This window comes from Hippopotamus amphibius, chromosome 2, assembly GCF_030028045.1.
Source record: "Hippopotamus amphibius kiboko isolate mHipAmp2 chromosome 2, mHipAmp2.hap2, whole genome shotgun sequence".
NCBI classification, from domain to species: Eukaryota; Metazoa; Chordata; class Mammalia; order Artiodactyla; family Hippopotamidae; genus Hippopotamus; species Hippopotamus amphibius.
The window spans coordinates 87038731-87062655 of NC_080187.1; the positions used below are offsets into that span (position 1 = coordinate 87038731).

At 40.7% G+C, this 23925-nt stretch overlaps 1 protein-coding gene across 11 annotated transcripts in view; it reads left to right on the top strand.

Moving 5' to 3' along the window:
* Positions 1-23925, top strand: part of BNC2 (basonuclin zinc finger protein 2) — a 402347-nt gene that overhangs the window by 375925 nt on the left and 2497 nt on the right. For 9 of the 11 annotated variants that reach the window (XM_057720988.1, XM_057720987.1, XM_057720985.1 and 6 more), the window contains 2 exons: positions 7903-9872; positions 10315-10380. In XM_057720988.1, coding sequence (XP_057576971.1) covers positions 7903-9872; positions 10315-10380 — 2036 coding nt within the window. The remainder of the gene's footprint in view (positions 1-7902; positions 9873-10314; positions 10381-23925) is intronic. The other 2 variants (XM_057720995.1, XM_057720990.1) reach the window with 2 other exon arrangements.

Consider the following 23925-nt stretch of genomic DNA (forward strand, 5'->3'; position numbering starts at 1 on the left):
TGCTTTTTCCTTCTACTCCCAACTGCACTCGAGGGCCATTCCCTTCAAACTTGCGATTTCATTCAAGGAGAAGCATTCCTTAACTTTGTACTTTTTTGCAAGTAATTTGACATGCCTTACCTTAGTATACTACCAATTCTTCGTGACTGAACATTTTTAATCTTGTGATAAGACATTTATAATGAGGTTCATGCAGTGACCTAGGATGGTAGTTTGTGTACAAGTGCCTGTTTGTGTCCACATACATGTGCGTGATAAGTAACTTTTAAAGTCGACCCCTATGTGCAAACAGTATTTATAGAGAGGAGATCTCAGTGTTAGCAAGGACTAATAAGATTCTCATCTTGACAGAAATTCTTTAATACAGAGTTTTCTGAGAGCTCTGTCATTCTAACCAGTGGTGAATATTTCTATAGAGTTCATTTCTCCTTGGGGGGAAAAAAGAGGCGTTGGAAAGATAGTTCAAGGAAGTTCTTTATAATCTGGGCATATTGAATTTAGCACCAGAATCTGTAATCACAGCCAGCTAATATATACATAGCTCTGATACCTGCACCATTTCATGACAGTGATGGACTTGGGTTTATGAGGAAAACATACTTGATTTCCAAAAGGATAAATGTGCACAAATGTTAACAAAGTCCAGTCTTGATGTTTCTTTGACAGTTTTCCTTTCTGCCTGTGCCACACCCTGTTGATTCTTTCTCATGGGACACCTCTGTCCTAGAGGGGGGCAGGGTGATAGGAAGCAAGAACGGACTGCTCAGCACTGTATTTTGAAGGTAAAGTGATGCTCTTGAGAAATTCTGCAAAACACAAATTTCCAAATCATGGAAATCAAGTAGGGTTTTCATTACCCAAAACAAATGTTGATTTTTTTTTTTTATCAAGTCTAATTTGAACCGTTTGGTGCAATCATGGTATAAAGCATGTAGGCATGATTCACTCTGCCTACAGATATTACAGTGGTTTCAGCTGGCCTGAAACATTGGTAAAGCACAGTCACGTAAAAGAACTCTGTGTGAATAAAGGAGAGTATAGTTTTGCTTACTTACACAAGCAAACTGCTCCAGTGTATATACTGTATATGCTAGTGGTACATCTTTCTCCGTCAGTGCACTCCCAGAAATATGTGTTTAAATGTAAATTTGCTAAAACAAATAAGCATGCCAAGTTATTTTCCCACATAATTTCAAGTGTTTCTCAGAAATTATCACAATATTGCTTAAAAAATTTCCCTAAGTGCTTCCCAGAATCTGTTACTTTCAATAAGAATTTTTTTGTTTTACCATTTTTATTCATCTCCCCTTCTCGCCTGCGTACACGCACACACACAGGCACACAAACTTTGACTTGTGCACACTTAAGATTGCCAAGTCATATAAATTAGAGAAACAAATATAATCTAACAAAAAAGGGGGTGGGGGGAATTGCTCCGATGTAAGTGGAGAGCGCCTGGGCCAGTTAAACTTTTTGACTGAAGAGAAGAGATTTAAAAGTAACTCGACTTTAGAAAGACAATTTAAAATTGAAATATCTGCTTACTGTATATGGACCCACATGAGTTCTAAAATGGGTAACTAGTGGGAGAATGGGAGAGAAGAGGACTGCAAGTTTTATACCTTCTGTGAGTTTTTTCTCTGCAACTGTAGGTGGTGCTGTCAGCCCCCGTAGCCAGTCCTGTCCAACCCTCAGGCAGTACCCCTGAGCTCTCCATTTGCAGCCCCCCCATATGAAGTTGACGGAGTGCCCCTGTTACGACACCTGAGATACTAATAGGCTGAGCCTGTCACTTGCTCCTGAGGTGACCCAGCAGTTAAATGATATATTTTCTAATTTCTGGGTCACTTCCTTGATACCTGTCCACCTAACCAAGAGGCCAGCAGCACAAAGACAAGTGAAGGTGAGCTAAGGTGAATTAGCTGACTGCTCTTCATCAGCTTGCTCCAAAGTGTTTATGAAGATGTGTGCGCATGGTGTGTGCTGCCACATGTCAGTATCAGCTCTGTAGAGAAGCGGCCTCAAATGTTTATGACTATACACCCCTTTCGTAAAAATACATGAGCTTGCACCCCAGTGTATGTAAGGCTGTTTCTAAATTAGTAATAGAGTGGCCAAAAACATTTTTTTAGGTTAAAAAAATGAATAGAAATTCTTGTGTTTACTCCCCATGCCAGTGGATGGTTGGGTACCCCCTCTTATTGTCGGGTACCCCTTACGGGTAGGAGAGAATGGCGGCGGGGAGGCATGTGTGTTTATTATTCTGGTCACAGCAGAATGTAGGAAACAAGAAGACAGTCTGTATATAAATAGGGAAAGTTGTAAATGTTGAGTTCTGAGTGTGAGATTTCATGCAATATTCATGGTTTAATGTTTTGAGTCAACTTCACTGAGGTATGCTTTCCATGCAAAGAAATCTACCAATTTTATGTGTACAATCTATACAGTCATATACGCATCAGCACAATCGTGATACAGAACATTTCCATCACTGCCAAAAGTTCCCTACTGTTCTTTTGCAGTCAGTCCCTTTCCCCCACTCTCAGCGCTTGGCAACTACCGATCTCCTTTCTGTTCTTATAGTCTTACTTTTCCAGAATGACTCCTCTGACTAGCATGGTAGCGTCCGTAGTCTTTTAGGTCTGACTTCTTTCATTCTTAAGGTTATGCTTCTATCAATAGTTTCTTCCTTTGTATTGTCCACTAGTATTCCTTTGTGTAGATCTCCCACTATTTGTTTACCCTTAAGATTTAAACATCTAGAAAACCTGGCAAAATTTGTTTCAAGTTTTGCATATCACGGTTTCATCAGTTTTTAATTCAGCAATTATAGTTCAGTTTTACCTGGTAGAGTACCAAGGTGGATAGGCTTGAAATGTGGTCCTTTCTCTACCTTCTGCTCAACCCCATTTCTCTGGTCTTGATATGAATTCATCCTGAAGAAAGAATAGAAAATCCCAATGGGAAACTGGTCATGAAAAAAAGTTGCCAATATGGTTAGGGTGGAATTATTCCTTAAGATTGCACGCTGTGCAAATCTAGACATGAAATCAGAAAGTACATCTCATAGACCTCTGGTTTTATTTTAGGTGGTCAGCATTTCATTAAAAGCTTTAAAATTAGATCAAAGGAAAAATGTTTTTCGGTTTTAGCCAATCATTTTCTGATTTTTCCTTTAAATTAAGCCTTAAATTTGACTGACAGGAAGTGCATGAAATAGAGTAGAAAATTAAACTATTCTGCACCTATGTTTTAAACTATTTGCTGGTTTCTTGATAATCTTAATACTGCTAGAGCAAGGAGGCCCTAGATCTCTACTGTGTTTAGTGTTCCTCTCTCATTTCCATGTATGGAAAGACAGGCAGTGTTTCCCTCCGTGCTCTGGCTTGCTAGTGGCCTGCTGTGAACACAGATGGGTTCATTCTTGGGCTGGGGATTCCCTGGGCTTGAGGTCACCTGACAGCCTAATCATCCCAAAGCCTCTTACTTGGTCTTTCTTCAGTCTCTTTACATCTTTCCTTCTCTACTCTCCATTTCCCTCAAATAAGAGAAACCGATCGATCTTATGTTACTTTGGTTTTAAAACTATGCATCATATAAGATGCTTTGATATGAAGAAAGGGCTCAAATAAAACCACTGAAACCATGATAGTTGATCCTACTGCAAGAAAGATTTTAGAAAATCACTCTGGAGCCATGTAGAGCTAGGTACCAGATTTCTACTGAGTGATACAGTCATCAGTCCAGTGAATAATAAAAGGAAGTCTTTTCATTTAAAATGCTCAGATGTAAATATTTTAAGTGTTTATTATACTTTTTCTGAATCCAGTAAAACTGGTTTATAAGTCTGGATTATTTGGTGTTACTCATCCTTTAATTAATAGGATGGCCAGTTATTGTCATAGGAAATCAATACTTATCCTAACACCTTGCATCTCACTTAACAGCGTAAATCTTGTTATCCTCATTTTGTAAATAATAATTCTCAGTGCAGAGGGTTCAAGGTCGCTGAACTCTGGTTGCAAATGGGAAAGCCTAGAGTAACAGTCTCCAAGTACAAAATCGAATGGAAAGGACGAGAATCCAGGTACGCACTGTGGTGTGGTTCATCACTCATGCACGAGACCAGCATCCCAGTATGAGTTGGTCAGTGGTCAGGATGTTCCTAGTGGCCTTACAGACTGAATTTTTGCTCTATTAATATTTCTTCTGTGATAATACCTCATTCTTTGTATGGCTCTTAATCACTCTGGTAAAGTGTATTGGCATGATAAGGGGGCCTAGATTTTAGATCTGTGCTTCACAAGCTATCTGTGAGAAAGAACCAGTTTTCCCCTAGTCTTGAGCCAACACTTAAGTTAAAGAAAATAAAATAAATTACTTTAAAAAGAATTGATCATGCCTTTAGCTGTTACAGCAGTGTCCCATTGTCCTAAAGGTTTCCACATGGTTACTCTCAAATACCTACAGACTGGTTTTAGAAAAAAACAGCCCTCAGACTAGTCCTTTCTGACTAGCATATAGACCACTCACAGAAAGTCTTGTCTTAACAGAGGAGTCTAAAGCCACCGTTTGAGAATCACTGCACCAGATCATACTTATTTCTGTCACAGAGATCTTCAGAAAAAAGAACCTGGGCCTCCCTTTTTCCCCTGATGATTTCTAAATCTCTTCAACCACTTTCATCTGAGGATATGCTAAAACTGATATTCATTGCTAGGGTTGAGCTTTACAGCTTTCTGTTGCGTGAGAAAATGAACTTTGTTTCTTGCTGCAGTTTCTCTATATATGAATGTGGTGGTGTTAGTCTTGGTGAATGATGGCTTCTTTGGAAAGAACTTCTGTGGCACTTCACGTAGCCCTGATGCAGAGGGTGCCCTGTCGGGAGGACTCCAGTTTGAGTATGTAATGTCGATATTTGTCCCATCCCAAAGCACATTGGTTTACAAAGATGTTATGTTGTCCTTCTATATAAATATAAATGGATGCTTCTGTTACCACAATAAATGAAGCTACCAGCAAGGTTCTAAATCTTGCTTTACCTGGACCTCTTCCACCAGAAGTAAGTGGTTTAACATAACAGTCTCCATTTTAGTGGAGACAGCCACTCAGGACTGAAAAAAGAGTCTGAAAGGCAATGGATTTAGAAATAGCAGGCATCGTGGCAGGCCAGGAGAAAAGAGAAACCATATGGGCCTGCTGTGTGCTGTTAGGGGAGGAAAGATAGGAGGGTGACGGAAAGGAGATGCCTCAGGTGGGTTTGATCAGTTGCTATGGTTTCTAAGGCCTGTTTTAATGCCAGAGGCTGCCAGCTCTGTAAGTACATTATCAACATGCAGATTTAGGTGCAGGCTACCTGGGAAGAACCTGAGAAAGAAATGGCTGTATGTTGCTCAGATTGGGTTTCCATAGTGAAAGCCTCCATGAAAGAACAATCCAAAATATGGATTTGGTGGTAAAAGAAAAATCGTGTGGAAGAGGACATTACCGTGCTCTGGAGACCCGCCTTGTTGAGGAGACGTCCTACTGCTTATTGTCACAAACTCAGTGTGCCCGCCTGGGAAATGGCCTCATGGGTGACAGTCACGAAGCTTAGCAGGCTTGGAGTCAGAATTTCTGGGTTCAAGTCCTGGAGTCCAGTTAACATCTTTGTAACCTTAAGCCATCTCACCTCTGGCGTCTCATCTGTTAAACATTTGCTGAGCTCTGGAAGATATCATAAGGCTCAAATGAGATAATCTCTGCAAAATCACAGTTTATTTCTCTGCTTATTTACAACACCAACACTCTCCTTTACTCCTCTGTCCCAGAAAAGAATGTAAGGGAGACCAGTTGCTATGAGCAATACTTTTAAACAAGGGCTGCAGCCCATATCGAGGATCATCCAGAGTCACTGTGTGTACACATCACTGTGTGACGATGTGAACAGAGAGCTACAGGAGAGTGATCTGAAGGCGAGGGAGGGACATCTGTATTTGACAGTTTATGTAGGAACAGACACCCACACACACGTAAAATGGTAGAATGCTAGGAACGAGCATTATAAGGAATAGCATGTAACTAATTAGAGCTTCTTTTTTTTTTTCAGAGCTTCTTTTTTAAGTAATTCAAATAAATGACAAGTATTGCCTTATTATCAAATTAGGTGTCATGATTCAGACCATATGATTGTGGTCCAAAGAGAATTTCATATTGCAAGACTGAGCAGAACTGTCTACGAGAGAGAATTCTCCCTTGCAAAAATAACACAGTTCCCTTTATCCTGTTTCCCCTAATGTAACATCTTACATAAGCATAGTACAGTTGTTGAAACCAAGAAATTAGGATTGATAACATGCTGTTAACTAATCTGGAGACTTCACTGAAATTTCACCAGTTTTCCCACTAATGTTCTTTTTCTGATTTAGGATCCCTGGAATCTCACATTTATTTGTCCTGTCTTCTTAGTCTTCTCCAGTCTGTCATCAGTCTTTGGTGTTTGATTTTTTTAATCTTTCCCGACATTTACACATTGAAGAATACTGCGATTATTTTGCAGAATGCCTTTAAATTTTGGTTTATCTGGTGTTTTCTCATAATTAGATTGAGGTATAAATTTTTTGGGTCCGTGAAGATCCTTATCATTGGGTGATGTTTACTTGGGCAACTTGGTTAAGGTGGTGTCTGCTAGGTTTCTCCATTATAATGTTACAGTTTTCCTCTTTGTAATAATAAGGCTTTTGTCTTGCTATTTAAGACAATTTTATGCTTCTGTAAATTGACAGTCGGGTTGGAGCAAGTGCTGTTCAAAGAGGGCTGCCGAGTGTCCTGTCCTGGTGGGAAGAAGCTGTGCCCTGGAAGATGATGCAGTCGTTATTTAAGTGTTTGAGTAGATTTCTCTCAATCCATACTGAAATAGATCGCCTGACATTACATTGCGGGATTTTTAAGTCCTACCTCCAGGCATATCTCATAGTTACTAGCAAAAATGAAAGTGTGAAATGCTTTTTAATGTATATTTAACAACACATAGTCTGGTGATGACTGATGTGTATTCTCTGTGGACTCGCTCTGCTATCAGAGGAGGATGTTAAGAGACAACATCTTTACACATTTATTCTATCTAAATCCATCACATGTTTACTTTCTAAATATCTATAACTGTCATTTATAACAAGATCATAAAAAGTCAAATACACTAAGTCTAAATCAAACTTTGAATCATAGGATTACAATCAATTTTTAGAAAAAGTACAGTTACTGTTTTTCCTTACTCTACCTACGGGTAAATGACACTAAAATATAGCCATTAAAAAGGTGGGGGGGGGGGGGCAGCGGTGGAATACAGCATAGCAATGGGGGGTAATGCTACTTTATCTTTTTGATTCAGAAATTCACATAATAGCTCCTCTTTGAAGGAATTTACATCATTGAATCCAGTGTCAGGTCTGCTTGTGTTGAAGAAATAAAATTCGAAAAATGTAGTTAATTCCTTCCTGTGGTGTCACTATTTGATAAGGATTAAGGTACCTTTTTTTTTTTTTTTTTTTTTTTTTGCATACACTGGGTTGCACAGTAAGAGTTCACGTCTTGTGCTAATATATGCTAAATAGTTGCATAGTCTATAGACCATTGTTAAAGTAGCAGTAGTGTAGGCATTTTAGATCACAGATCCCCAGTGGTCTACATTTTGTTTGCTTTGACATTATTAAACTCAATCTGTTTCTCTGTGACTCTAATGACTACATTTGCATGGCAGAAAAGTTTGCTTTGTGGATCGACTTGTATTAACAGTGCTTGCATGTTGTTTTCTGCTCTCGCTCTCAGTGCTCCATGAGCAGACAGAGCACCTTCAGTTGCATTGAATACCTATGCACAGTCAGTAAGTTTTTGTGTTTGTCGTTTCTTTGATGTGGCCTCCAGGATGCTGCCGGCAAGGTGCTGGACCGCTGGGCCATCATGTCTCGAGAAGAAGAAATCATCACCCTTCAGCAGTTTCTGCGGTTTGGAGAAACAAAATCCATTGTGGAGCTGATGGCAATTCAGGAGAAAGAAGGGCAGGCCGTAGCTGTACCATCTTCAAAGACAGACTCAGACATCAGAACATTCATTGAGAGCAATAATCGCACCAGAAGTCCCAGCCTCCTTGCCCATCTAGAGAACAGCAACCCTTCCAGCATTCATCACTTCGAAAACATCCCCAACAGCCTCGCCTTCCTGCTGCCATTCCAGTACATAAACCCAGTCTCAGCCCCGCTGCTAGGATTGCCTCCAAACGGGCTGCTGTTAGAGCAACCAGGACTGAGGCTGCGGGAACCCAGCCTTTCAACCCAGAATGAGTATAACGAGAGCAGTGAATCGGAAGTGTCTCCCACACCCTACAAGAACGATCAGACGCCCAATAGAAACGCCTTGACGAGCATTACTAATGTGGAGCCCAAAACCGAGCCAGCCTGCGTGTCCCCCATTCAGAATTCCACCCCGGTCAGTGACCTGTCCAAAACCGAACACCCAAAAAGCTCATTCCGGATCCACCGGATGAGAAGGATGGGGTCAGCCTCTAGGAAAGGACGCGTGTTCTGTAATGCATGTGGGAAGACGTTCTATGACAAAGGTACTTTAAAAATCCACTATAACGCTGTTCACCTGAAGATCAAACATCGGTGCACCATCGAAGGGTGCAACATGGTCTTTAGCTCCCTCCGTAGCCGGAACCGTCACAGTGCAAACCCTAACCCTCGCCTTCACATGCCTATGCTAAGGAATAACCGAGACAAAGATTTAATTCGGGCCACATCAGGGGCTGCCACCCCCGTCATAGCAAGTACAAAATCAAATCTCACACTCACAAGCCCTGGCCGGCCCCCAATGGGTTTTACCACTCCCCCACTAGACCCCGTCTTACAGAATCCTCTCCCTAGCCAGCTGGTGTTTTCTGGGCTAAAGACGGTCCAGCCAGTTCCTCCATTTTATAGAAGTTTACTCACTCCGGGGGAAATGGTGAGTCCTCCAGCCTCCCTCCCCACCAGCCCCATCATTCCAACCAGTGGTACCATAGAGCAGCATCCTGCACCACCCTCTGAGCCAGCAGCGCCAGTAGTGATGATGGCCACTCACGAGCCCAGTGCCGACCTGGCGCCCAAGAAGAAGCCCAGGAAGTCCAGCATGCCCGTGAAGATCGAGAAGGAGATCATCGATACCGCCGATGAGTTTGACGACGAGGATGACGATCCCAACGACGGCGGAGCTGCGGTCCACGACGGGAGCCACGACAACCACTGCCACTCCCAGGAGGAGATGAGTCCAGGCATGTCTGTGAAGGACTTTTCTAAGCACGGCAGGACCCGGTGTCTTTCAAGGACTGAAATAAGAAGGGCCGACAGCATGACTTCTGAGGACCAAGAACCTGAGCGGGACTACGAGAACGAGTCTGAGTCTTCGGAGCCCAAGCTGGGCGAGGAATCCATGGAAGGGGATGAGCACATGCACGGCGAGGTGAGCGACAAAGTCCTGATGAACAGCGAGAGGCTGGACGAGAACCACAGCGAGCCCTCTCACCAGGACGTCATCAAGGTGAAGGAAGAGTTTACAGACCCCACGTATGACATGTTTTACATGAGCCAGTACGGACTGTACAACGGCGGGGGGGCCAGCATGGCGGCCCTGCACGAGAGTTTTACATCGTCTTTGAATTATGGCAGCCCTCCAAAGTTCTCCCCGGATGGTGACCTGTGTTCTAGCCCAGACCCCAAAATCTGTTATGTGTGCAAGAAGAGTTTCAAAAGCTCCTACAGCGTGAAGCTTCACTACAGGAACGTTCACTTGAAAGAGATGCACGTCTGCACGGTGGCTGGCTGTAACGCCGCCTTTCCCTCTCGTCGAAGCAGAGACAGGTCAGTAAATCTCCATTGGCTGCTCCTGCTGGGGGTGGGGGTGCCGGTCACGGTGGACTTGAAACATTAAAGAATCCAACTTAGATGTTTTTGATGCACTGTAAAGATTGTCCATGGTGACCACGTGATCCCCAAGCTCCCATGCTCGTGAAGGATTGTTGCAGTTGGTGCTTGTCGTGATGAAGCATGCAGAATCACATGCCATCTTACCCAGTGATGCACGCCATTTGCCTCTGTGCTCTGTGTACGTGTGTGTATGTGTGTGTGTGTGTGTCTCCATGCATCTAGGTGTGAATAAGGTAACTATGCACACAGTTCCCTGCTTCCCCATGAACCTTCACTTAGAAGCCGCAGCCTCTGTTATATATATTTCTGCTTTGCCTTGTGGCTTTTTAATTAAATCAGTATATTATCTTCATACACACATATTTATCCAATATAGAAACAGAAATTTACGGATGGAAAGAACCATAGGTCCAGGACATCGAGACAGCCTGCATCTCCGTAGGTATAACCAGAAATGTCATTCTTACATGAGTATTTAGTGTGTCCTTGAATTCTTTAAGAGTCATAAAAATATCGGAAGAAAATGGGACCAGAGTAATTGTCGATATGGGGAAATGGTGTGGTGATGTGGGTTACTTTAACTTTACAGTGTCTTTGAGCACATCTCTAAAATGTAGTCTGTCGTGGGAATGATGCACAGAAGGGGAGGCATGCATATACTTTGAGGATCAGTTAGAATATATTATGTCCAGCCTCTAGATGACATCACACCTTAGCTATGTAGCTGCAGCTCTGAAACAGTTGGCCTTAAACAGAAGCAGCTGGTCCTAAATCTACAGGGTTCTTTTTCAATCTTAAAGAAAATGTAATATAAAGGAATGTGTTGAGGTGGTCAGCGGCAGGGTGACACAGTTGTCCTACCTTTGTGGAGGTAAGCTTGTGAACAGATCATTTACATGATACACCAGCCCCACTAGAGTCACACAGTTCATCCCATTATATCAGATGTGGGTTTTGGTTTTCCATTGTCTTTTAAAAATATTTTTGGAGAAAATTTTTTTACGTGGTAAAGATCAATACACGTAGAAGAAACAAAATTAACTAGGAAGTTTCTAAATAGCCGCCACCCAAATTCTAGTGCTCACCCATTGGGTAGAGTTCTCTGACAAAGTAATACGTAATAGAAGTACACTAAAAAGTAGTGACCTGTTGCTCGAACAGTCTGCTTTTTCTGCATATTTAAAAAGTTCCATCTTATTAAAAATAAAAGTTAAAATATATTTTCCTTCATACTAAAATACAAGTGGCCCGGTGGATGCAAAGCAGAATCTCTGAGAAAAAAATAAGTGGCTTTCTTGGTACAACTCCAAACATGCCTTGAAGAGAAGGCTCTCTTCTTAAAGATGTCCCTGCTCCCACTGCCATTCACCTTGTTCTATGAGAATGTTTTATGGTCACAAAGTTCTTCTCAGCTCCAAGTTACCATTGACAGTCCCAGAATACAGCAGATAAGATCGCTAGACTTTGAATGATAAAGTATAATACTGTACCCAACCCCCCCAAGTTTGTAATATTCATTCTTTTACATTTGAAATACTGCACTTGTGATAATGAGGTTAATGCATTGGGGTTTTTTTTTTTTAACAAAAATAAAAGACTCATGAAAACCTACATAAAATATTTATGGAAATGGAGTGTTTGAAGACAGGCCAGAATTTAAGCTTATTTGCATGAATTCCTATCACAGTTTTAGTTGGTTTGCTGAAAATACTGCAAGTCATAACACTGGAATAAATGGCTCTGGGACCAAAGGCTACAACACCCGAAGCTTGGTGCTTTCATTTTATGTCGAGCCCTAGAAAATGCAAGCGCTTGTGTTTTTATGTCATGATGCCTAAGGAGGTACTTTGGAGAGGGTGGTCTGTCTGAGGAAAAACATTTATTGATAGCAGAAGAATATTTCAATCTCTAATTTTATTCTAAGGATTGAGAGCTTCATGAGTGACCAGCATAGAGAGGTTTAGACCGGAGCCTGGGATAAGCAGGATATAGGATATTCTAGGTGGGAAGCATAATACAGATATTCTCCCATGTATGTTCAGTCACACAAGAGATTGCAAATCTCAGAAGACAGGTGATTACATTTCATGTGGGTGAAACAGCACATCACACCAAATCTTTTTAACTCTGGAGTTTTGTCACACACGATAAAAAGCAAATTCAAAAAAACAAATACTTGACAGGAAAGTCTTTTGATTCTCATATGAAATTTTGCTTTTCAAGAATCCTCAAACCTTTTGACCTCAGGGTAAAAACTTAAAAAACTCTTGATACTTTGACTTTTTTTTTAAGAAGAGTGTTCATCCTTGAGTCTATGACTTGAGTTAATATATGGTGTGAGTGTAGCTACCACTGAATAAGCAAAAACAGTGATGCCATTGGGGTACCACTCTCTTCCTGAATCTCAGGAAACATAGCTGCACTTATAATTGTATTCCTGTTTCAGCCTCTTATTGTCGTTTCATCAACTCATAACGGCCTGTAATTTAATCTGCTTATTCACAAAGCCTCTTGCCTTACATCCCGAATCTAATCCCTCAGACTTATCTTCCCCTTTCTCTTCACTTTTACTATATCAGTCTCAAGAACCCCAGGAATTTCGTGTCCCTGCTTTTTTTGTCTCTTCAATTCACTCTGAAGCTAGGATAAGTTTTCTTACCTTTCTCTGAGCCAACATACCTTCCCAAACAGAAATCCTCCTTTGCCTTTAATCTTGTGTCCTCACCCATTTCTCTCCTCTCCCCAGAGTCTCAATTCATCCATCCTGGACTCCACATCTTCCTTGTACAAATCAAGCATCAGAAGGCGTTTTGAGTGCGGGCTGAAGTGTGCAAGGCCACAGGGTTTCTGGAATGCCTGTGATAAAACTAACAGAGTAACCCTCTTCCTTCTGTTTATGAAAGCAGCCCTCTTGTCTTTGGGCTTAGAACACCTTACAAGAGTGAGAAACAGGTTTTCTTGGGCTTCCTCCAAGATGGTTATACACGAGGGAGTTGCGTGTTTGGTCTCAGATAGGCTGTTAGTAGGATGGAAATAGAAAGATGTTAAATGCTGTGTTTTAGATTGGGCGGCTAGTTAGCAGAGATTTCCAAGTCTTTGCTTGTGGTCTTTCTAGTTTTAAGATCAGATGGAAGGCTTTTTGAAGAGCAAGAATGTTGTTTGTGTAAAGTCACAAAAAGGGAGATGAGAGAGAGAGAGTGGGGCTCAGGCAAGGTTTGTGAGGGGCTGAGGATTCCGAGTGCAGTGTCAGAGGCGTCCTTTTCTATACAGTTGTGAATGAGGGTGAGTTTAAATAAATTCGAAAGCAAAGAGGACCATTCCACGTGAATGACACGGAGCAAGCTAATATACACGGACTCCAGTTCATCTGGTTACTAGGGGGCTGTTAGGGTAATTTTTACTCCCAGTTCTAGGAGTAGAGTGTAAATGATTTTCCCTGTAAAAGAACTATAGAACTGTAAGGCGATGGCTGAAGTATTTAAGTGTATACTGATAACAGTGTGTAGCGTTACACCCGACAGTCTCTAAGCACCCTACTTCGTTCTTGTTTGTCCCTTGATTTTTCTGCCAAGATGCTGTTCTGTTAGGGAACAGGAAAGCTAACCCTGGGTTTTGAAGTATACATATGAAAATACTCCCTGGGAAGAAGAAATTCTAACTAACTGGCCTGGGACCTAGTCTTCAGAAAGGACATCTTCTTGAAGACCGTGTCATAGAATTGTGTGGCCCTGGCCGCCTTGGTCATTTCTCATCCTCTGTCATGTTTTTTGATCCCTAGGAGGGCTGAGTGGTGATGGATAAATTGCATGTATAAGTTGCATTTGGTGTTTAGTCCGAAGAATAAAAACCCTTCTGTCCTCTTCTCACGAATTCCTTATCATTTGCTAATATGTTAAAAATCTAATATCAATCACTGAAACAGACATAAATAGATTTTACATTGCCAGCTATAATGAAGACTTTGTCCACAGAAACTAGATGGTCTGCATCTTTGTATCTCTCTTCCTCTGAGAATAGTGGCCACTAGTTGCCACAGTGTGTCTTGAATTTTATCGGAAAGGTAAGCATATATGGTTGGTCTTCCAGGTATAGGAAAGGCAATTCAGCCATATGAATAGATTTAAAAAAACAAAATAATGTTTGCTCAGGGTGATTTATAAATAAATATGAGGCAACCATTGGTGCCAAGTGTGAACCTTCTCTTTGATTGCTAGTTAAATCCATCCAGATTTAAACATGTAAACTTCTTGATTTGTACAGAGTAAGACATCTGTATTTGGTTTATTAAAACCTGCTGATGTCTCCAGAACTAAATTTGTTCCTGTATAGGCCTCTGGGTAGCTGTAGCTAAAAAGCAGAGATGTATAGTTTTTGCTTGTCTGATTACCTGACTTCCAGCCCTGTACAGGTGTGCAGGAATAAATTAACATGAGCCACCTCTGATGAGCCGCTGCATACATTAACAGCAGAGGTGAAGATGCGGAAACATGCTACCTGCCTCCTGTTATCACCTTCTCAAGCAGCGACATCCGTTTCTTTCCATCATTCTCTGTGTTTGGAAACTTATAGAGAACTTTTCCAAAGAGAGACTTTCAGTAAATACACATGGTTTCACCAGGCAATACCTCCAAGAAATGAGCCACTTAGCACCAATTTAAGATAACTATTAGTATATTTGCCCTAATGTAATTAGCTGTCAAATACAGCGTGTTAATCCTCTCCAAGTACAAGAAGAGAACATTTTAAGGCGTCAGCCCTTTCATTTCCTTTTTTTTTTTTTTCCCCGTTCACACTGCAGCTCTCCTTTACCAGAATTCTTTTAAAAGGTGAAGCTGTTCAGGTCCCCTGACTTGTAAAGGAAGAAATTTTTTTTTTCCGTGTTACTCTTTTTGGTTTCACAGTACAGCCAGGAGATCAATAGGTCTTTTGTACTTATCTCCATTACTTTCCATCAAAGGCAAACAAACAAAATAAATCCCCCTTCGGAGTAAGTGCTGGTTGTGCCCTCCTCAAGCGAAACTTTGGTAGTAAGATAAACTTCCGTGTCATTCCTGTCTCTGGGGTTCTTTTTATATCCTGGGAGAAGAGCAGTGAGCAAAACGGTCTCCTTGTATCATGGGGAGAGACTCTGTCAAGCCTACAGTGAGCCTCGGATCTTCCTAATGACCTCCTGCTGGCCCAGCTGGATGTAAGACAAGCTCATTTAAGCCTCTGCTGACCTTTCACTCCTCCAGTCCAAGAACTACACCAGTCACTTCCACCAAACTGCCTACCAAATAGACAACAGAGCTTAATGGCGGGTAAAGGACTTCCTCTTCATGATACAAAGGAATTTTTTACAAATTTCTATTGACGGGAGTAGCATTCAATCTCTTGTGGCGAAGTAGCTTCCACTGCACGAGCGTGGTCCTTCCATATACCCTTTATTCTTACCTTCCCTCAAAAGGAACAAGCTCGCCAGCGTGAACTTGAAAATTCAGGCAAAACAGCATTTAGAGCAGAGCGCACATGCTGAATGCACAGGTGGTGATTCTCACGATGGTACCACTTTGAAAGGGTCATACTCCTGATCTCCATCTCCCTTGGGTCCATCACCATCTATCTGATCCTCTGATAGACTTTCTTGGTCTGACTGTTTCTTGTAATTATTCATTGAAGTATTTGTTTTTGTAGATAGTCTTTTCTTTAAAAACAAAAACAAAAAAACAGGCCGTTTCTCACCTGGAAGCAGGTTATAAGACTTCACACATATACTAGTATTTGCTTGTATCAATCCTAGGAAGATGGGTTCTCTCTTCAGTGAGAGGCTTCTACCAGCTCTCTCTTGCTGTGAGTGATCGTTTTTTGTTGTTGTTGTGCTGAGAAGACAGACTCTTTCTCTGTTGAAATTTCATAGTGAAGGTTGGGCTAGAAAGCATTTCTTTTTTCTTTTTTTAAAAAGCCTTCTCAGAAATAATTTAATGTTTTTGCCGTGAGACTCCCACAAGCTTCAAATAAATGAATGTGGCAGAATATGAAAGGAGTTTACACTTGCCAAAAAATTACAATGTCATAAAAAAGGGATTTATTAACTTTGATTCTTGAGTGCCAAGATGTGTGTGTGTGTGTGTGCACGCACACACGTGTGAGAGAGAAGCAGGCTGAGAAAGAGGAGAAAAGAATGCTTTTCAGGAAAGGACAATTTGTCCTCAGTTATTTAACATAAAACTACACTTATGAAAAAATACCTAGATTTTATGTCCTAATGCAAGCTGCTTGAATTAAAAGAGGAGTTGTAAATTCCCAGTAAAAAGCTGTTATGCCTGAAGTGTTAGTGATCTTAACTCTCGTACTTTATGGAGTTTATTACTTCTTTTATTAACTAGGGGGAAAAATGTTACCTACTTCTAGTTTAATTCTTTTTCTTGCTTGCTCTAATTATTTTGACTTTACCTTAGGAGAAAAAAAAGCCAAGTGTTTCTACCTGAACATACGTAAGTGATGCCTCAGTTTTGCTATTGTATATGTCAATCTGAGTTATTACTAGCGATTCAGAAATTATGCTAACGTTCTCATCTAAATGCATGTGTGTGTGTGTTTGTACGTAAACACTCAAATAAATAAGACTGTCAAAAGACAGATCATCCTTAATTGCCAGAATAGACATCTTCATCTTGGAAAGTGATGTATGAAGTTACTTTAGCACATGGATGGGAAATAAGATTTTTTCAGTCAAAGGAGACAGATTTGGGCAAAGAGAACAGCAGACCTTGAGAAGTAAGCCTCTTGGGTCTGATGGCCAGCTGAGGGGAGCTGCTCTAACTCGGCTGCCTTTTTAGTCTGCTCTGTCACCGAGGGGGCACTGGGGGGTCAGTCCGCTCACTAGTAATTGTGTTTTACAGACTTCTAAAGCAATTGGCTCAGTCAGTCCCAATTCAATAAAAGTGGAGAGCAAGAGAGAGAGCACTTTTGTTCTATTTTTTACTTGAAATTATTTCATTCAGCCGTCTGTCTTTTTTATTACCAGGACTTGACATTAGCACTCCAAGCTATATTAGCATCCATTTCAGCAGTTCAGTAATGGTATTAAAAAAACACTTAACTTCAACGGTGAATGGTTGTATGACAGTACCATAAAAAATCCACATTAAAAAAAAATGTATGTATTTGTCCCAGCAAATTATTTTTCACTTGTTTAACCACTTCAAAGCTACGTTCTCGTGATGGGTATTCACGAGCCCCTTCTTGCTCTCAAAAGCAAGCAGTCAGTGGTGCTCTGTTGACTGGGGAATCGGGAGAACCAGGAAAGGGAAACCCAGTGGGGAGAGGGTAGGTAAAGATGCTGTTTACCCTGTAGTTAGATTACCTTCCATTCATCAGCAGAGATGGAATTGGCAACCTCAGAGCACCCAAGGTGAAATTCTTGGATCCTCGTGCATGGCTGGGATTTGATTTTGAACCCAGCACTCTCCAAACTTGGGAGCAGAGCCTAACTACTTTGGCACTGCAGTGTGCTCATAAATGACTACATTAGGTTCTAAATTTTGATTAAACATTCAGTAATTAATCAATGGTAGACACGAAGCAGTTGGCAAGGTCCAGAGCTGCAAAATGTTTAAGACATAAAACATTACGAAGTAATTAGAATATGCTCCTTCAAGAGAAGGATTGCCTTCAATAAAGAGGTAAATGATAGCATCCTGCTTATTGAGGACGTAGGCAGGCAGCGCAATATGATAAACTGCTGGAGATACACATATCAGTAATCATCCACATTATTAGTGCCATTAATCATAATTCCAAAAATATGACAGCAGCAGCCAACTTTTTGACCAATTTTGCTTCTGCCTGTTGGCCATTATAACTTCGCTAATAGACTGCAGAGCTCCTGTGCGTGGCAGTTTGCATTGAGAATGGAAGGTTAATTATATTTGAGCTGCTGATTTCTTCTCTCCTTGGAAAAGGCTTAGCACTTTGACAATCCCAGGAGCTCACTGTTGTTAAACCAGTAAAAGTACTTTATTGAAATTTTCTTTGTTGGTCAGGAACGAGGAGATGTTTCAAATGAGATAGAAGTGCCAGGCTGGGATAGCTGCTAATGTTACTTGTTCCACCGTGATCCTTGAGCAGAAAGATGAATGCCGTGGTTTCTTTAGCTCACTTTTCTCTCTCATTTCTCTTCTGCAGACAGGTAGAAATTTCACTGTATGGCGATACAACAGGTAAATCCCACAAGATCTGTGGTGGTCTTAATATGTATATATGGGACTGAGAAGTTGGGGCAGGTGGTTAATGATATTGGGAAGAATGAGCACCTCTTTCATACAAAATTCTGCTTCTGTGGCTATGCTTGTGTGAATCAAAAGTAAAAAGAATTTCAAAAAAGATCATCTGAATGCTTCTAAACTTTGAAATGTTTAGTAGCATAGGTGCGTTGCTCGTGGCTTAACTGAAGTTTTCCTGTCTCAGCTGGTAGTTTTGACATCATTTAACCAAAGACGTAAGTTAGATTTTGTGCATTCTTTTTGTTCATGTTATCTTAAGTAGTTTCATTTTCAACACAGAATTCCAGATAAGGTCATAGCTAAAATATAGTTTTGCCTGCAAAAATTCTGTCCCCTCTCTTGGGGAACTTATCCCTAATGTTGTCTTTTTAAAAGATCATAAATTAACCATTTTAATGATATAAAACCTTCTTGGATATTTAGTCTTAGGAAGTATTTCCTTTGAAAAAGATCTCAGAAAGAAACTGATGTTTCATGTTGTACACATTAGAAAAGAAAGCTTACTCTTGAATAGGAGAAGAAATTTGAGCATCAGGAGAAAAAATGCATTATTATTTTGGAAATAGGTCTTCTAAACTCTTTGTATAAGATGATAAAACAAGGGATGAAGGCTTGAGGGGTTAGTTCATCCAGGGTAAATATAAATCTCAAAATTCTAGCTCAGATTTATTTAAGTCCTTAAAAGATGCCAGGGTGAACGGCTTTGCTTTTTCTTACCCAACAATGGTAGTAACCTGAGCACCACATGAACTGCCTGATTGAGAAAATTTCCAAATGCTGTGAAAACATAATCCTATTCACAGTGTAACACATGTCTCACGTTACAGCGCAACAGGTTATCTGTCGAATAATCAGCACCCTCGAGAAGCCTCGATGTGTCAGATACAACTCAGAAGTAAAATGGTTAGGGAACAGCATTGGATATCAATTCTGCACTTAACCTGAGCATCCAGCATAGACATTTTCCATCTACCAATCTGCCTTCCCAAATGCCATTACTACATTAACATTTTTTATGCATTCCACAGCAATGACAAATTGTTTTGTAACCGTATTGCCAGATTTAGTATGCGAGAGACACGTTCGCCTCTGCCAACAAACCAATAATTCTCACTCACATCTTCAGAGTTACAACATTTATAAAGTTGCAAAGTGGAGTAAACAAACCATCTGTTTAGCTTTTCCATATATGTCATGCTTTCTTATTAGCATATTACGATTCATTTAGTAAACAAATTTGGTGATTTCGTTCACATCAAAGTTAGGTTGGAAGCTTGAAGATGATTCACGTTCCTGGGACAGGCACATTAATACGTTGCTTCCTCGGCAAAGTTAAATGGCTTCTCAGGAGAATCGCCCCTTGTTGACAAGATGAGACTGTCAATTTTGTTTGCCTGCCACATGAGGGGCCATAAGGGGATGGCAGGCTCTGAGAGAGGGGAGTCATGTAGGCAGCATAATTCACTGTGAATTGAGAAAAGAAGTCTAATTCTGATAAATGGTCGACCCCAATACATCCTACCTGTTATTACAACAGACGTGCCGTATCTGTGCAGTAAATTAGCTAAACCCCTAAAGAGTTTGGTGGGAGCTTATCTTCAAGTGAATAATTTGAATGTAGAGGGAACTGTCTGCGTGACCAGTATGGATGATTTGTTTTATATTGAAAGGGATTGAAGTGACTAAGTTTCATACTTTTAATTTGCAAGAATTTGCTTAGCTTTTATTTCTTGCATTTATTATGGACTTCTCTACTTTTGGGGGGTTTTGGAGCATTGTTCACTAGAATTTTGCATTGAATTTCCTGAGCTAGGGATGGTTTTCAGATCTTTTGGATAAAATCTTTAAATACTAGCATATAAAGCAACTACTCATTTTGCAAAAATGTACGCTATCAAAAATATCATTTACTTCGCAGGACTGTAAGCAGCCTACCATCAATAAATGGTAATACAGATATTTCTGAGGCATTAAGGACAACAGATAGTGTCAGAGAAGTCCAGATGAGAAGAGAACGAATGAGGAGCAGAGCTTTTAACTTTTCATTTCCCTGGATTCGGATAGCAGATGTACATTTCTGATCAGGAAGATTGACTCAGTATCCCACAATACACTCAAACCCCAGCCTCTAGATTTCCCCAGGTTGGATATAAATTTATTTCTCTATCCCCATATGTATACATACACACACACACATCACTATGTATATACAGTGGTATCTGCTGTGCTTACATCACTGCGATCATTCTGGACGATATAAATTGAGAAGAGTGTGTGTAGTGGCTGAGATGAGCACAAAAAATAAAGGCAAAAGCTAATCCAAATGGAGCCTCAATTCCATTTCACCTGAGGCATTGTAATTAATTGTCAAGTATTTTGTCTCAATTCGCTAAGTATAGAATGGCTCAGAACTGATTAAGAATTAAGGTTAGATTGGGCTTCTCTTGTAACCTATAGCTTAATGCACTGTTCAGTTTTGATGGCCACATTTTGATTTTCTAACTTGGTCACAAGGCTTCTTTTAAAAAAAGTTCCTTCCTTGTATCTCAAAACCAAAGTTAAAATCTCAAAACACTTTCTTTTCAGTGTGTTTAATATTTATTTTTATGGTTAAACATTGCATTAAATTGAACTGGGCATTTGAACAAGCTTGGAAAGGGAAATGTGAGAAAAGAAAAGCTCAAGACAGGACTGACTTTTCCTGAAGGGCATGTGCACACTTGACCATGTTGGATTTGGGGTCTTCTGTGGTTGCATGGTAACATTCTTTTTTTTCTAAGTGAAATATAATTGACATAAGTTTTCATTAAAGAAACCAGAAAAGACTGGTAGTCCACTCTAGTCCAGTTAGAGTACTGCCACTCAGCATTTCAAAGAGTAAATTTGGTTTTATGACCTCTCCTATATCATATAGGCGTCATTACTTTTTGCTTTTAAGGGCGCTCCTAGTTTTCAAGAGAGTTTTGGTGAACTCAGTACAGAAAGAGTAGGGAGGAGTGCAGAGGGTCAGAGGAAACATTCATGATTCCAAGCATAGCTTAGGTTATAGGACTGTGTCGTGCCCTAATTATGTAGCATTACCTTGCACCACAGTGGGGTGTGATAAGGTCAGAATTATCATCTGCTCTATTATCAGGGTCTTTTCTTAACTATTCAGTTACATGTTTCCAATCTTGGGATGATTGTTTTTGCTTCTACGATGTATTTTGGGGAAAGTTTCTTTAAGACTGCATATTATTGACTGAAGTCAAATAAATATCCTTGTAATTATGTCCTGTGTGCAAAGTATTCTACTTGAGTTGCAGGAGACTTGAGGTTGAATGAGATATAGTTTGTGTTCTTCTTGAAAGTGACCATCTTGGGACTACATTTTGGCCTACTCTTTCGACAAGATCCCCGGTAAGATCAGCTCCTTTCCCCTTCTACTTATCAACTCGCCTTTACTCTTCATCCCCCCCTCCCCCCTTTTTTTTTCTCTGTAAGAGGAAGCTGCCTCCTCCTGTTGGTATTACCTACCTAATCAAAGCAAATAGAAACAGCTTTTGTACCGTTGACGTTCTTATAGAACATATTAAGTCCTAATATCGTTTTTTGTTCGTGGTTACTTTTTCCTCTTTTCTGGACATAAATATTCAGAACACTGGGTTTATTTTCAAGAAAAACTCTCTGGAGAACTCAAAATTGGTTCCTTCCTGGAGTCCTCCTTCTCCTTATCACAAGACAGCTGCCTCCTGCTTCCTCTGCTGTGGGTCCTCCAGTCTCCAGCACTCCCTAGTCTTCCTCTCATTTTAGGGTCCTCTTCCCTGTACACCTCATAGTCCGTTGGCATGGCTTCTTTCTGTGTCTCTTCCGTCTTCCCTTTCTTTTCACCTCTTCGGTTTTGCTGATCCAGGTAAACTTGTAAGTGCTGTTAACTCCAGGTGTTTGTCTCTCGTCCTCGCACAAGTGTTCTACGACAGTTCATGGTTTGGATTGACTGAGTCCTGGTCTCTGTTAACATCAAGTGCTGCCTTTTGTCCATCCTGTGGAGGCTGAACCTTACCTCTTGAGGCACAGGATCAGGACTCTCTAAAGAATCTGTCTTCTCTCCCTCCTTCTCGTGCCTTTGGCTCTTTCCACCCTGGTAGTACTGGAGTTAGTTAGAACATCTCCAAGCCCACCATCATGACAGTGGACCAGTAAGCTTTTCACAGCATGTTCTTCCCATCCCCAGTTCAAGTATTTTGCATATGACATTTATGAGGATTATTAAACAAAAATGTAATAGATTAAGAAATGAACATAAAAGAATCAATTCTCCTGAATTGTGGTTGCATAATGGAAATCGACTACCACGAATGAACCCGTGTGCTGAAGTTATGAACAGCAGAGCTAATGCACTGCCCTGAGTTCATCTTTATTATTGCATTACACCTGAATCAATTGATAAAGTAGCTTTTTTTTTGTTTAAAGCAAGGGATGGCACTTAATTGAATAAAAGTCAATGTAATTATATTAGCGGAGGCCAACAGTACTGCTGACAGCGGAAAAGGGACACTGTTGAACAGAGTGCCAGAGCTGGTCTACACATTTCTGCACATCGTTTGGTTGACAGATATTGAGGGCTGGTACATCATCTAATTAGATTACAGAATTCTATTGCTGTAAGTGAGAAATGAAGAGAAACATCTCTTCCTGGTAACACAGCAGTGGAGATGCGTAATTTCACAAGTCATCTTAGGAAAGATGTGTCCATCTGGGGGATCCGTGTGTCCTTTTGTCAATGTTAATTTATTCTTCGTATTCAGTGTGTCTTGATGTGACTGCAGTGTGTCTGGCTGCTCTTTTCTCAGCAGCGATTCTAGGAAGTGGTAACTGCAGATGTGTGAGCAGCAACAGAGTTCTAGATTAAAGTCATCGCAAAATGTGTGCTTGTGAAATTAAGAAAGGGAGGGGAGGATGTTAAAAATAATACACAGAAGGGTAGGATTTCTCGAGCTGCTTACGGTCGGCAGATTGTTTTATCAATAGAGTAACAGTCCACGGTGTGACTCTATTTCCGCATTCTTGTAATAACTCTGGTGGTGTCATGCCCACATGTCAGGGGAAAGACTTCACAGTAGGCAGTTCCTGCACTCTGCTTAGCAATGTGCACTCAGAGTCATCTGCCATCTGACACCAAGGAGACGGGGAGCGACTGTGTCAGAGCAGGGACCCTGGGGACCACTTCTGTTTATCATTCACATATCCACACGCTGCATGCATCTGTGTAGAACTCATTTGTGGATGATGATGCTGTGAATTTGGTTTATCTTAATTTGATTTATGATTTTTGGATGATGCGGCTGATCTGAAAATCATCAAGACAGCATATGAGATGATCGCTTATGACAGAAAATGATTTTGTGATCAGAACATTTTAAATCCCTATGTTATTGTTTACGTTTGTTTAAAACCAGATGTCTAGAATGTGAATTTGTTTTCTCTCTCTCTCTCCTCCTCTCTCTTTTTCTCTCTCTGTCTCTCATTCTTGCTTTCTTTTGTGATCGATTTAGCAAAAGATTAGAAAGCTGATCTTATTATCACAAGGTAAGCTCAGCCTTCCTAAGTGCAGCGTGTAGAGGGCTGCCGCCCCTCTGCCCTTCACATCCACAGTGCTGTATATATTGTCTGTGTGGAAAGGTGGAGAAGGGTTTCCCACCTTTCTTGTCTCTGAGGCACATACCTCTCAACCATCTCTAAGA